Source organism: Cervus canadensis, chromosome 3 (assembly GCF_019320065.1).
Source record: "Cervus canadensis isolate Bull #8, Minnesota chromosome 3, ASM1932006v1, whole genome shotgun sequence".
Lineage (NCBI taxonomy): Eukaryota > Metazoa > Chordata > Mammalia > Artiodactyla > Cervidae > Cervus > Cervus canadensis.
The window spans coordinates 31,474,992-31,489,955 of record NC_057388.1 but is presented as its reverse complement, the minus strand read 5'-3'; the positions used below and the strand labels follow the sequence as shown (position 1 = coordinate 31,489,955).

The 14,964-nt window shown below is 39.8% G+C and overlaps 1 protein-coding gene across 2 annotated transcripts in view; it reads left to right on the top strand.

Moving 5' to 3' along the window:
- Positions 1-14,648, top strand: part of GRM3 (glutamate metabotropic receptor 3) — a 227,586-nt gene extending 212,938 nt beyond the window's left edge. For both annotated transcript variants that reach the window (XM_043462887.1, XM_043462886.1), the window contains exons 5-6: positions 678-852; positions 14,099-14,648. In XM_043462887.1, coding sequence (XP_043318822.1) covers positions 678-852; positions 14,099-14,172 — 249 coding nt within the window. In that variant the 3' untranslated portion in view covers positions 14,173-14,648. The remainder of the gene's footprint in view (positions 1-677; positions 853-14,098) is intronic.
- Positions 14,649-14,964: the final 316 nt, after the last annotated feature.

Below are 14,964 nucleotides of genomic sequence, written 5' to 3'. Positions count from 1 at the left end.
TGAGGTTTGCTTTCAGGGGCAGCAAAGGGATAAAGGGAACATTCCTTCTTTGAAAGAAAGGGAAAACAAAGATGAACTAGTGAGTATCTGATGTATCAAAATTCCAGAGAGATGTTAATGAAATGATTTAAGAGTAGGTACCTAGAAGAAAATTGACAGTGTCCCCCACTATTGAGTACGGAAACCAAGAGCAGATAGGCAGCACTCCCAGCATGAAAGAGACAGAAATATGAAACAGGATCAAATTTGTTCTTAATATAGTAAACCTTAAACAAACCAAGTTGATTAACTCAAACCATCAGACATCGGGTCACTCCATCACTTAGTACTGTTATTTTACTACTTAAGATTCTGACTTCAGTGGCTCGGCAGAAGTATCTTTTATACAAACATAATGAAGAAAACAAACCAAACAAGAAAGTCCATGGGAAGTCTTGGCAAGCCTTGAGGAACACCCATCACAAAGAGTGTTTGCTTACAAATCCTCAGCAATGGTTCCCTGTGGATCCCAGGCTCAGAAGATTCAACATAATTGCTGTATTGGTTTGGCCAGAATAAGAACAGAACTGTAGATGATCTGGTTTTTGAAAGTTGGCTCTTTTTCTAGCATTCTCTTGAGTTGACCACTGTATTGAATTTCTAGTCAAGATACTTAACCAGGCAACCTTTTCTTGTAGGTGCAGACAACTACCATGTGCATCTCTGTCAGCCTGAGTGGCTTCGTGGTCCTGGGCTGTTTGTTTGCGCCTAAGGTGCACATCATCCTGTTTCAACCCCAGAAGAATGTGGTCACGCACAGGCTGCACTTGAACAGGTTCAGTGTCAGTGGGACTGGGACCACATATTCTCACTGTAAGTATGGCGCTTGACAAGGACCCCTTCAAACACAGCACTGTGGTAGGCAGCAGGCTGGGAGGGGGAACGGTGGACATAGACCAAACAGACAACACATGTCCACCCCATAATCAATCTCAATTCAGTTTTCAAAAGTGCTGGTTTAATCACTGTGTGCTAGGTACTGTGCTGGGTGCTAATAACACAGTGACCAGTGGGAGAGGGCAAGTTCCCGTATTCAGTCTAGCTGAGATGACCGCCATTAAATCCATGACCACAACTGGGATTTCTAATGATGTTGTGGACTCAGACAACCAAATTTCTAGTCCAACCAGTTCAGTAGTGAACCTTGAGCACATCACTTTACTGCTTCCTTCCTTAGGTCGTCTGGGAAGTGCTCTATAAAGTGTTTTGTGTCACATAGATGCTGAAGGTGCTTCATAAAAATTAAAAGAGGAAAATAAGCAAATAAGATGGAAAATGTAACATCCTAAATACCCACTTGGAAGTTCAAAGTACCTCCTTTGACATGAGCATGATAAAGGTTCTAAGAATCTCTACAGCAAGGAAACCTGTTTCATTCTGTTATTTACAGTTTCTTAAAAGTATCTGACCACAAGAAAACCAACTCACATCCCATGGAATACACCTTGGAAAATTTGGACTAGATCTACCTCCTATTACAAATACACAATGTTTTTTTTTCAGCTGACAACCAGCTGAGAAAGCAGTGTGAACTGAAGGATACCAGAATAACTCCCCATCAGAATTCTCTCTCCTCTTGGTCTGCAAATATCTGAAACTATCCTTAGAGAATCATTTAATTCTTTAGAGTCATCCAAAGCACAAATGTACCTAAAGGGGACAACCTTTTAAGCCATTTTCAGCTAATCCATGGTATGAAGTAGGAGAAATTCACTGACAGAAGGATGAAGAAGGGGAAGTGTGGGGGAGAAGGGCTGAAAGGGACAGAGACAAATGACTACTTCACAATTTTGCCCCAAGCCGATTAGAAAGAAAACTTCAAAATAGCTCAGCATCACAGAGTGAGCAATCGCATTAGTGCCCCAGTTTCTTGAACAACATACAGAATTTTACAGTGCAGTCCTTTCCCTAGAAGACAAAGGGAAGACAGAGCTGCCAGCACCTTTCAGGGACACGCTGAGTATACCACACCTCCCCAGTCTCAGCTGCTATAGAGATGGACACCTTATTTATTTTCAGCTCAATTTCCAGGTGTCACAATGGCTGAGTCCCAGGACCTGGTAAAACCTGTGACATCATTTTCCTTGGCCCTTAAAGAAATCCGCTTATTTCTTGAGCAAACAAATCTCTTGTCTAGCAGCCAAACTATAACAGCTAATCCAGACAAGAAAAAGCTGGCATATAACTAATAATAACAACTAATAAAAACAAAAACAGTAATGGAGCTAAAAGGAACTATCATTTATCATTTCCTTTGTGCTGGGCATTGTGCTAAATACTTCATACATGTGTGCATGCATGATATAGCTTATTTAATGCTCACAACTCTAGGAGATAAAGAAACCTATCCGAGGTCACACATATTGAAAGTGGCAGAACCAGAACTTAGAGACGGTTTCTCCATTCTCCAAGCACACCACTGCATGGTTCTACTTCAAACAGGAAATTTCCCATGGATGAGGTACGTGGCAGGCTTTCAAGGGAAAACAAAAGAAAGGTTACCCTAGGCTGTGCAGCATGATTTACCTCTGGGTGAAAAGAGTCTTGTTGAAAGCTTAGAACTCTTGGTTGTTATTAAAACAAGTTATCAAAATCCCCAAGTCTCTCACAGACATTTTTTCAAATCTCATACATCCAAACCTCAGTAATTTAGAAATGGTGGCATTTTCTGATGCAAAGTCTAGGAATTAATAAATTCCTGAAGAGGTAACAAAGGCACTTTACCCAATCAAGTCTCACCTCAGAATTTCAGAAACATCCATTGACACAAAAACAATGCGATGCAGCTACCATGGACGTGCTCCGGCTGTCACTCACTGTCTAATCTGCTAGCGGCCCAGCCAGTACTTCAACATAGATGTCACCAGCCCAGCATTTTAGGACTGTTTTGTTACTCAGTGAAATTTCATTTGTTTATCTTTTAAAAAGTCTAAATTTAGACCTCATGCATGAATCCCCATGACTTTCCTCTAATTAATCCAAATTAATTAAGGGGCATTAAAGTAACAAAGTGAAGTACTTTTGTCATGTTTCTAGGCAATTTCAAAGTGCATAAGTAACAAATCCATTCATTTTTTTTACTTATAATTCTTTATCTTTTACTCACAATAGTTTTATATTTGTAGACTCATTTTATCCCATGAATACTGGATATCACAAGTTCTATTTTATAGCAAGGAAATAAGAGACGTCACTTCTCAATGATACGCAAGGATTCAAGCACTGACAATAGATTTTCTGATTTGTGATTAGTATCCTTCCCATTTTAATACATTGGAACCTCTTCATGAAATTCATTCAATCATTAAATGCTTAAATGCCTTCTATACACCAGAAATTTCTAAGCACCTGTGTACACAATGAATAGGATAGAATCCCTGGTCCCAGGAAGCTTAGTGTCTAGGGCAGTGTTTTTCATGCTATAGAATGTAATCCATGAATGGGTCATGAAATTGATTTGGTAGGTTTGACCAGCATTTTTTAAAAGAAAATATAAAGTATCTTAGAGTGTATCACATGTAATGGTGTAAATAGCATTTCATGAAGTTTGCTCAAGTTTATATATGGGTACCCAGGTTCAGGTAAAACATTTATTTCTATGAATTGCCATCAAAGAAATTTGAAAGCCATTGATCTATGGAATCTAGTTATAAGTATAAACATGCTATTGACCCACTATGGTGAAAATCTGAGCAATTGGTTTAACATCTCAGTGCCTGTTTCCTCCATTATAGATTCAGTTCAGTTAATATTCATTTCACTCCTAAATACTGGGAAGTATGTTTTTTAAGTAATCAAGAAAATCCTTAAACTGTTCTGAGTTCATTAAGTAAAGCACATGCTTTTCTTAAGTTGTACATAATTTATATTCTTCTGGTGAGTATTTGCAAGCATGTTATTCCATTGGGTTATTGGTACCAATATTGCTGCTGACTTTCTGACTTACTTCCTTCAGAGGTAAAATCACAAACCCCATGTATGGATGAGAGTAAGCTTGTGCAGCAACAAAGTCACCCCAGAGAGACACATTTAGTTACCCATCCCCACATAACAAACCTCCCCCCAAATTTAGAGGTCTAAAAGAAAGCCCTTTGATTATGTCTCTTGGTTTTGTGGGTCAGGAATTCGGTCAGGGCTGGACTGAGCAGTCTGTCTGCCCTACAAGGCCTTGACTGCGGTCCTTCTGTGCTGTCGGCTGAGACTGAGCTAATCTGGAAAGAACACAGTGGTTCACTCTCTCATATGGCACCTTGGTGGAACACATCTCCATGTGGGACCTGGAGAGCATGACAGAGCCTACCCTAATTCAAGGGGAGGGGTGAAGACCCCACTTTTCAGAGAATGTGTGGCCATTCCCATCATGCTACACTCTCCAAATCCTAAATCCATCCAGTACCGCACTCTTAGAAGAGATTAAGTGACATGACACACGCAATTCCTAGAACTCACCTTGACTGAGAGGTGCAGCCACATTAACGCCCAGTTAATTCTCTGGCAAGAAAATAGCAGAGATACAACATCCCTCCACTTTGGAGTGTAAGTGAGCTCCCTGACAGCAGCTAAGGTGGTTGCTAGTAGAAAGAGTACCAGTTATTGGGGTTTAAAAGCTGCGCAGTTGCTCCAAAAAGATAGGAAAGAATGGCCAAACTCAGAAGCAGGCATAGAAGAAAGAAAATGGTTAAGGACATCCTGGAAAACCCACAATCTGAGAAATGTTTACATATTACTGTATATAAGAGAGAACAATTTTAGTTGCATCTGATTAACTATATATAGAATAATAAAAATAAAGGAAACAGTAACTTTTTCCCACTAAATGTGCCCATAGGCTAATTGTTCCCGATATTTATGTATTTTAAAAAAAAAACTGTTTGAAATGGAGATTCCCAGACCCCATCTCCAGACCCTTTGTATCATGGATTCTTGGTAAAGGCCAGAGATCTGGTCCATAACAGATACTCCAGCTGGTTCAATAGAGATGATCCAAGGGAAACATTGTGAGAACCTCGGCCAAAGCCAACCTATCTACTTCATCCACTGCTATCAGAGAAGGGCAGGGAGCATCATTTATATGACTCTCAAAGAGGAAGGAGGCCCTTGGTTCAGAGAAGGAGAGCTGTTTTGAAGTCCTGTCCTTGGCTTCATGATGCCAAGAGCTACATCTCAGCACAGTTATTTCCCCACCACCCTTCGGAACCCTCAAGGGAAAATATTTCTTTCACAGAAGCACCAGACCCCTAAAAAAAAAATACATTTACTAAAAGTGAAGGTGGGAATAGACATCCGATAGCAGTAAACTCAGAGACCCTGATATCCTAAACTCATACTTGTAATGCTGTGCCCACACCCACACACATAAGCAAACAGCCTTCATATTTGGAAGAGAAAAAAAAGGGGTCATTCTTTGTTTTGTTCAGCTTTAGAAGCAAAGGATCTTCCCAGAGCTGATCCCCAAAGTATGGCAATCAAGAACATATGCTGAGAATCTTAACATCTGCAAATTTAATAATTTCTTTTAAAGTAAAAGCCTTTCCTTTCCCATTTCACCTGGCAGTACCTTGTTCTACCAGCAAGGGTGTACAATGTCAGGGAATGGCATCATTTTGAAGGAGACAAGCTGGGTGAACATGTGAGGTTTCACACCGTAAAACCCTATAGGGCCTGTGCAGGTTACAATGTTGTTGACACTAATATGAGTTTGCATCAGCATAGACTGGGGGGAGAAAAGAGAAATGGAGTGTGCCCGATAGCCTTCAGAGCTATTATGTACCCAGACATGGTCCTACGGGAATGTGTAGTTCTCTTGCTCATGGTGATCATTCAAATGTATGTATGTCATTATCATTAAGATCAGCCAAGAGGCTTCTGCTAACTAATGATGCCCAGATTTGGGTCCCAGAGGAGCCAGGGGCATATCGAGATTCATTTTTTTCTGCCAAAATCTTATTCAGAAAGTCACTTGTTTAGGTGGTAATGTGCGAACAGCTCAATTAATAGAATTATTCATTATTACTAAGAATTTGCACATAATAAAAAGAAAGCAGTAGTCTAAAAAGATCAAGGGAGGGACTTCCCTGGCAGTCCAGTGGTTAAGACTTCACCTTTCAAGGCAGAGGGTGCAGGTTCAATCCTGCACCCAATATTGGGAGCTAAGATCCCATATGCCTTAGGGCCAAAAAAACAAAACCCTGCCAAAAGTGAATTACAACAAATTCAATAAAGACTTTTAAAAAATCACCCACATCAAACAAAAATCTTTTAATAAAATGGTAAGGGGAACAGTCTTCTAGCATCACAGTATAATGTGCCATGGATCTATAGCAAGAGAAAGTAACTGCGTGAGGGCCAGATTTTGTACTTCTCAGTGGTCAGGCTCTGAAGATATCCCAGTTGGCGGGGGCAAGCCACTGTTCAACGCTGAATAGCACTTTATAAAAGGAAAAAAAGCACATAATACCAAGTTTCTTCTCTACACTGATAGTTCAGAAGAACAGTATAACATACCTGCACTTTACAGTTCAGGGAGTCTCATAACAACTGGCCAGCAAATTAGGAAGTTATTTGGCAACCCACACTGAAGTGACGGTCTTCTTTGCCACAGGCATAAGTATATTATAAACATAAATCCTCTCTGACCAATGTAGGAAGAGCCTATAGTTTTCAGCAAGTTAAGCCATTTGCTTCAGGCAGAATACACCTAGTGCATCCAAATCAGATAGACGTCAATCCATTTTCCCTTAAGAAAGCCAAGTCCACAGCACTGCTGAAAACCTCTTTCTATTGCCTTTCTCTCCCTCATTGGGGAAGGGACGATAGTCTCCATCTGTAATAGGTAACCCCATATACATCAGGGAACTGATGTTTAATACCTCTCCTTTCATTTGACATTTCCCTTTACTTGTCTCACAACCACTCTTACACAACCTTTAAATCATCTTCTCTTTACTTCTACTATTTCCCTAGGTTTTCCCCAAGTAACTATAGCCCACCTCCTTTAATACAGAGACTGGAGCTGCAAGGGATGGTATGGATCATTTATTCTAACAAACACATTTATACATGAGAAAATCAAGGTCCCATCTATTAGGTACTTTATGGAATTTGATAACTGAAGTCATAGATAAAACTCTCAAAAGCTTCTCTGTGGCTCCTCTGGCCTCTCTGGAGTTTCTGCCTCTGTTCAGTCACAGAATTCATCTCAGAGACCATTCTGACACTGAGAATCTTAGCATCTGCAAATTCAGTGATTTTTTTTTTTTTTTAAGTTCAAAGCTTTCTCTTAAGCACAGCACATGACATCATCTTGTTCTAACGGCATGGGTGCAGACTTGTATTCCTCTCCAAAACCCATACCAAGGAGTTCAGCACCATAAATCATGTCTCTCTGAAAGCCCTGTGATCCCCACACCCTGGCTGCACACAGACCAGGTGACGGATTCCAAAAGGGCTACCCACAAAGTTTCTTAGAAAACCTGATTTGATGAAGACAAAGGAATATAATTAATGGTGACCCTCTCTAAATGTCTATGTCAGAGATATAATTTCTCCCATTAACATAGTTTTTTAAAAGCCTCACTTTCTTGAATTAAGTTATGTTGTATAGTTTCTCTTCTTTGCTGTATATTAGAACGGAACATAAACACAGCAATTCAAAGAAAGTTCCTAAACCAGAGAGTTTAGTGTCGTATGAGGGATACTTATAGTCTTATGCATTTCCACGTAAGCCCAAATTTATTAATGCCTTTAAGAACAGTGTACCATGTTCAGAGCTATGCACATATGTCAATGAAAAAGAAAATATGTATTTAGTCAAATACTGTCCATACATTGATCTTAGATGATCAATACCTTAAAACAAAGCAAAGGGTCTAACATGAATTTATTGTATCCTATTTCATCTACTTCTTTTACATTTTAAGTGCAATTCTCTAGAGAACATCCATAAATGGAGATATCTGTATGCCTATAGCAGGAAAATGCCTACTCATATGGAAAAAATTTTTTTAACATTTCTACCTCACCTGGAGTAATTGCAAAGGCTTTGGGAGAGGAAACACTAACCAAATAAATGTGACTGATTTGATGGATAATACACACTTGGATTGAAAAAATTTTGTGCCCAAGCTCAGCTCTAGGCACTGTGGTCATGGATGAAACGGACCAACTGTATACTCATGATGCTTGCATTCTCATCAAGCAAGGTGGGGCACAGAGAAACCAATACTCCATAATAACTCAGGTGATGGTTGATAAGCAATGTGTAGAAAACAATAGGGAGCACAGGCAAATAAGGCAGATGGGGAATAGAATGTATTACTATTTTTATAAAGTGGGAGGAAGTGATAAGGTGACGCTGAGCAGAGTCATGAAGGAAATGAAAGAAGGGAGTTATGCTGATATCTGGGGAAATGACATTCCACACGTGGGAAACAGCACGTGCAAAGGGCCAAAGAGGCAATGAGCCTATAGGTAAATGGTGAAAGGGAGAGGAGATGAGGACAAAGATGGAGCAGATCCTTTAGGATTCTGGAGGTCATTGTAAGGACTTTTACTTTTCTACTGAAAGAACTGGGAAAACACTCGAAGGGTTTCATCAGAAGTGGCAAGACCTGACTTGAAAAGCATTGTTTTGGTGGTGTGGGCAGAATATAAGACAGGGAGCAGGCAGAGACCTACCTCATTTAGCAGGCTGCTGCCTAGCCCAGATGATGACTTAAATCAGGGTGATAGCGATGGAAGCCAATACAGTGTGCAGATGCTGGGGACAATTGGAAGATGAGGCCATCAGGATCAGCTTCACAAGAAAGGAGGACTAATACCTGACATTATTTTATCAGAGTTTAACACTTTCAGCTTTCGACTTGGACCCCTAGATGTAGTAGCACTTAGAGCCCCTATTCGTTGTTTGAATTAATTGCTGTAAATGAGTTTCTGATCCTAGCCTGAGAACACATTTGGATAAAAAAAAGAGGAAAAACAGATGATTAGCAACTAAGAAGAGGGGAGAAGAACAAAAAATAAGTAGAACAGTACAAAAACTTCTTGAGTATTTTTACTTAGAGATAATTGTGCATCCAACTTTGGTATTTCTTGGGGGAGGGAAGAGAAGATAAAGGAACATAATTGGAAAGAAAACACGGCAGCATTACGTGGCAAAATGGACTGAGGTATTAAGTTGAAGATCAAGTGGAATTTCTGTTGATAAGGTAATTAAGTTGTATCATGGGTTCTATTTTCTCTTTCCATGAATCTTGTCTCATTAGAAATGAATCACTAAATGAAGCAATCTTTGCTTTCTTAAGTTCTAACTCCACATTTGGAAACTAACTCTTGAGTTTATACAAAATAATTTCCTCTTCAAACTACTGGTAACAGTTGAAGACATTTTGGTCATAAAGGGAAAATTAAATTATTAATAATGGATTCTCTGTCTCCTACTGAGAAATCTCGACATAGCAAGGCTACTAAATGGTTGGCTAGCAGTGTTACATGTGCCCAGACAACATTACCAACGCATGCACTTCTTTTGAAATGGGACCAAGGGGCCCTAGCACAAGTAAATTAAGGTGAAGAGTAAAACAAAAACAGGTCCAATAACAAAGCAGGAGGACAAGGCAACAGACAGTGAATGGAAATTGTATTCCATGACCATAGCAGTAAAATCTCTAAACAAGCAGACACACTGGGAGAAATTATTCGGGGTCACTGGGAGCAAGGAAATGGAACAGATGGAAACAGACTGGAATGTCTGTTCTATTTAAATGTTTATTTTTTTCCTAAGCCTGATGTATGACACAGAGTAACACGCTGATTCTCAGGGACCAAGTCTCAGCCACTGAACTGACTAACAGACTTGGCGTCCATAAGAATCTATTAAATAAATATGTTTAGCATTGATTGAGAGCCCAGTTACTCAGAAAAAATGGGTCATTTTCTCCAAAGCCTGGCCAGTCTCTGCATTACTGGTGCAAGAAAAATGGATTTCATGGTGCTGGACAAGGCTGCCACTTGGCTGCATTGATCTCTAAAGCTTCACCAACTTTTGTGAAGCAAAACATGCCTTTTGATGGACGTGAATGGTCCTTCTGTGGTCAGCTGCAGAACTTAGTGGATCTTTTACAGCTTTCTTCAGTTTTCACTTTAAATAGCAAAAAGTACCATGTTAACCTAGAGTAACAGCAGCTACTCACCCCCACTCCCAGGAAAGCCAAAAATAAGCCTGCACACTTCTTATTTCTGACAGAAAGGACAATTATAGAAATCTGCCTAACCGCACTTAATAAAATAGGCTAAACTTATGCCATTAAAAGTCTTGTGAGAATTTCATTAGAATCGTAGAAAAGCTCATCACAAACACACACACACACACACGAAAATGACAATACTTTCCTCTTCCACATATTTTACTACCTTGGGGAATAACAGATGGACTAATACAGGAGGCATATGTAAAATATTTATGAAAGGCAAAGTAATTGTGATGGTAAACTCGTAAAACAGTAATTTCCTCTGCTATATTCAGCAGCATGTACAAAAATGAGAATATCTTTTACATAATAAAAAATGCACTGACAAAAGCTACAGATGAAACAGTAAAAGCAAAGCAGAAAAATACAAGTTACAATCCCCTTTGATACACTAAAAAGTGTTTAGGAAAGAAATAAAACTGCAGTGTCTTGTGGGTTTTTTTGCTGTTGTTATTCCTTGCAAGAAGACCCTGAATTTGCACTATCTTCCTCTCAAATAGTTTAAACATTCTAACATAGGGTGTTCCCTTTGAAGTCCCTATGAAGCAGGTAGATCATTTCAGGTTACTCTGTAACGTTCCATGATGACATTCACATGATGTTTGGCAGAAGATTATGTGACACTAATAGCTTGAGAATTTTCCATGTGCCTACCTTTGCAGTCCATGTACTTCTTACCTACATGGTCAAAATATACCCGATTTTTAAGAAATTAGAATGCAGTGAACAAGCAGATCGTAAGTACACTCTTAAGATAGCATTCATCAAATTCCACAATAGCATGGGGAACACTGGAGTAGGTTTCTGATACCATCTTTAGAAATGCAGGTAGAAGGGATTAGACAGGTTCAAGGAGGACAGCAAGAAGCTAACACACTAATCCCTGGTTATGCTAGACGTACCCCATGACACATCATTCCTTTTCAATCTCTGAAAATGAAAAGCCTGCACAGAAATAATAAAACTTGATCCTGGAAAAGATGAAGAGCTTAGTCAAAATGTCAAAGGCAGTACTGCTATGGGATGCTCACAGCCCAGCCAGTTCTCTGCAAGCACAGTCGAGGCCACCATGCGACTTGAGAAGGAGGAAGGCCAACTCGCTCCAAAACAAGGTCTCTCACAAGCCTCACATTTGCTGTCATTTCTTCAGGATAATAAATTATTTCCCCTGTTGAAATTTCCACTGGCTCCACCATTTTTTGAAGGGCAGCCATTCATACAATCATTTGAAAAAGTATTTATACAGTGTCTGTTACACGACCAGCAAGATGAATAAAATAATGAAAAAGACAAGCAGAGCCCCAGCATACTTTCTAGTCAAGAGTGTAAGACTTAAGATGCTAAGGGGGAAAAAAGGCAAGGGAAAAATTCAGTTTTAAGACTGAGTAATGTGACAGAGAGTAACTGGTTGGTTACTTTAGACTAGATAGCTGGATGATAGCCTTTTCCAGAGGATGACATTTCACATGTGGATGATGAGAAGGAGCCAGATGTGTGATTAAGAGAAGGAATAATATTCCTGGTAGAAGCGACAGCTATTGCAAAAGGCCAGAAACTGAGAAACAGATATTCTGTATTAGAGAACAAAATCAAAAGGGGATGGGAGTCGGGGGAGGAGAGAATTAGATGAACTCAGAAAGCTAAGCAGGGTCTAAATCATGCTGAGATTTATAAACCAGAGTCAGGAGAACACAGAGAGGCCACGGGAGGTGCATACGTGGGTGACTTACATCTACAAATTCGCTGGCCGCTGCAGAGAAAAAGCACTGCAGGTAAGCAAGGATGGACACAGATAGCCCAGTGGTGCGGCTGTTACAGCAGCCGAGACAGAGAATGCTGGCCTGGCCCAGGGCACTGGATTCAAACAGACAAGCAGCCGGAGGTGGAGACAAAATTGACTGGGCCTGATGATAGGTTTGACACGGGAGGAGAGAGAAAACAGGAAGGACGTGTAAATGGGAGACTTTTGGTTTAGATAACTGGCCAGATGGTGAGACTGTTCACTGAGAAAAGAAAGACTAAACAGGGACAGGTCAAGAAATCAAAATTATGTGTTGGCCACTGGATTCTGAAATGTCTGTTAAACAGCCACGTGGAGATGCCAGGTAGACAGGTGAACGCGAGGAAGCTGTAGAGAAAGTATACGCGGAGTGGCCAGGAGCACTCCCCTGGTTTCCCATGAACTGTGGCTTGAACTTCATTTCACCTTGTTCTTTCTCTTGCCTTATCTAGCTTTGATGAAGCAAGAATCAGATAAAGTATATGAAGAAGCTTTGCAAAGAATAAATTAATGCCCTCACATTTATAATTATTATCATGCATCACCTTCCATCAAATATTTATCTGGTACGCACTGTGTCTTTACCATGGAAGCTTCAGGAAATGTAGATTATGCCACCCCTGTCCTCCAGGATATTCTAGCTTCTTGTGGGCTCACACGGTAAAAAAAGTGAGCCTCATTCTAAAAAGGGAACAAGCTCCAAAAGAGTTAGCATGTCACATGACTCCTCTGTAACCTTAGGCAGCCACACAGACTTGACTTTCTTATTCTCTCACACACCAAGACAAATAGCACAGAATTGAGAGCCTGGAGTTTCCCTAGCAGGGTGTCTGCTGACAGACTTCTAGTGCCCCAACTATGGTGAATGTTCCCACACTGAGTGCCACATAGTAGCAAATTTCACAATTAGCTTCCCCTTCATGTTTAAAGACATTCCTATGAAAAATGAAGTTTCATGTGGCAAGAATATTTCCAGTGCAATAGTGAACATGAACACTTTAGCATGAAGTTAGTTTATTTGATTAACTGAGAGAGCTATGTCTTTAAAGAATGAGACAGCTGACTGGGCAGCTTGACCTGGGCTGTGGTCAGGCAGCCAAGGAGATCAGCTCCTCTAGTGCAGAGCATGCCAGATGGACAGACCAAGGACAGGACGTCAGCAGTTCCAAAGGGGAATGTGAGGCCATTGCTAACTGATTCTCTTGGCCATGTCGTTTCATCCCATGGAGGATGGGGGTACTTGCTTTTGTTCTCATTCGGTAAAAGGAAAAAGCTTTCAGGGAGACATAAATATAACTTAGCTGTCTTTATATTTCTCACACACACCAAAAAAATGTTCAAAACAAGTTCAGTTAGGAATTTCATCTAGGAAAATGATGACCCATAAAAAGAATGAATATTTGTATCCATATTATACTCACACCCTGACATGGTCATCACTGTTGTCACTAATAGAAGCGTCATCCCTTTGAAATGCCTTTCTTTCTGCAAACTACTATGAAATTGAAGTTCTTACAACTCAGCTCTCACTAGAATTTTCACTGAGATTATCCACTTGAAGAATGAAAACACGTGAAACCACTCTCAAAGGCAGTGGGTTCACAGATGACTCTTGGGTCCACAGAGTCATCCTGTCCATAGAGAACAAAATTAATTAAGGTATTGAAAAATAATAACTTAACATTCTAAGTAAATTGCCATGAGTACTCAATTTTACGCACCGTATTTTAACCAGTTTGGAAACTACCAAAGTTAATTTTAAACCCATAAGTGACTTCTTTCAACAGTGATTATGCTTATCAACTCTCTCCAAGAGGTATGACATTAGTGGAGGTAAGATCCAGGATACACACTAATTTTGTGCAGAGCACGTTTTGAAACTTGACCTGCTGCAGCACTAAATCACCTAGCATTTTCTAAAGCCAAGTTAAAATGAGTTTTCCACTGAATTTTAACTAGTATCTAGGATTGTCCATGCCAGTAGCTCTATGGCCCCCTTGACTAATGCAGCATTTTCTGTCCTGTTTTCCAGCCTCTGCCAGCACATACGTGCCGACGGTGTGCAACGGCCGGGAAGTCCTCGACTCCACCACCTCATCTCTGTGATTGTGAATTGCAGTTCAGTTGTCGTGTTTTTAGGATATTAGATGAAAGTGCTCATGTGCAGCTCCAGAATGTGGAAACAGCAAACGAATACCCCTAGTACCTTTTTTTAGAAACAGTACAATAAATTATTTTTAAGGACTGTACAGTATATAGTGATGTGCTAGAACTTTTTAGACTGATTTTAGTGATTATTAATGATTCCTTAGAACCTGGAAATAACCCATTGTTTACAGAGCTGAGCACTGGTGACAGGGTCTGACAGGGTCAGTCTATTAGAAAATATGGTGGCAATATTAGATAACTTTTTTTCCTATGAAGTTTTTTGTAGGCCCTTGTTGTAACTAACTTAGGATGAGTTTCTATGTTGTATATTAAAGTTACATTATGTGTAACAGATTGTTTTTCTCAGCACAAAATCAAAAGCATCTGTATTAATGTAAAGATACTGAGAATAAAACCTTCAAGGTTTTCCAGCATGGTGGATAATGGTTTTGTTCTTATTTAATCATTCCAGGTAATTTGAATATGTTGATTTAGACCACTTCTATTTTATTGTTGGAGGAAATAATCTAACTATGCTTCTCTTTACATCTGTTAATAGATACATTGAACACAAGTTTTACCCTGTAAGAGAATTTTAAGCATGTCTAGACTTCTTCGCAGATCTTTGCAGATCACATGATCAGAATTTAACTGATGACACCATAAATATCAGATTATTACTGTGGCCAGACAATAATACCCTTATTGGTTTCTTTAAGCCACATCTGCAAGGCAGCCCTGAATTTGCCC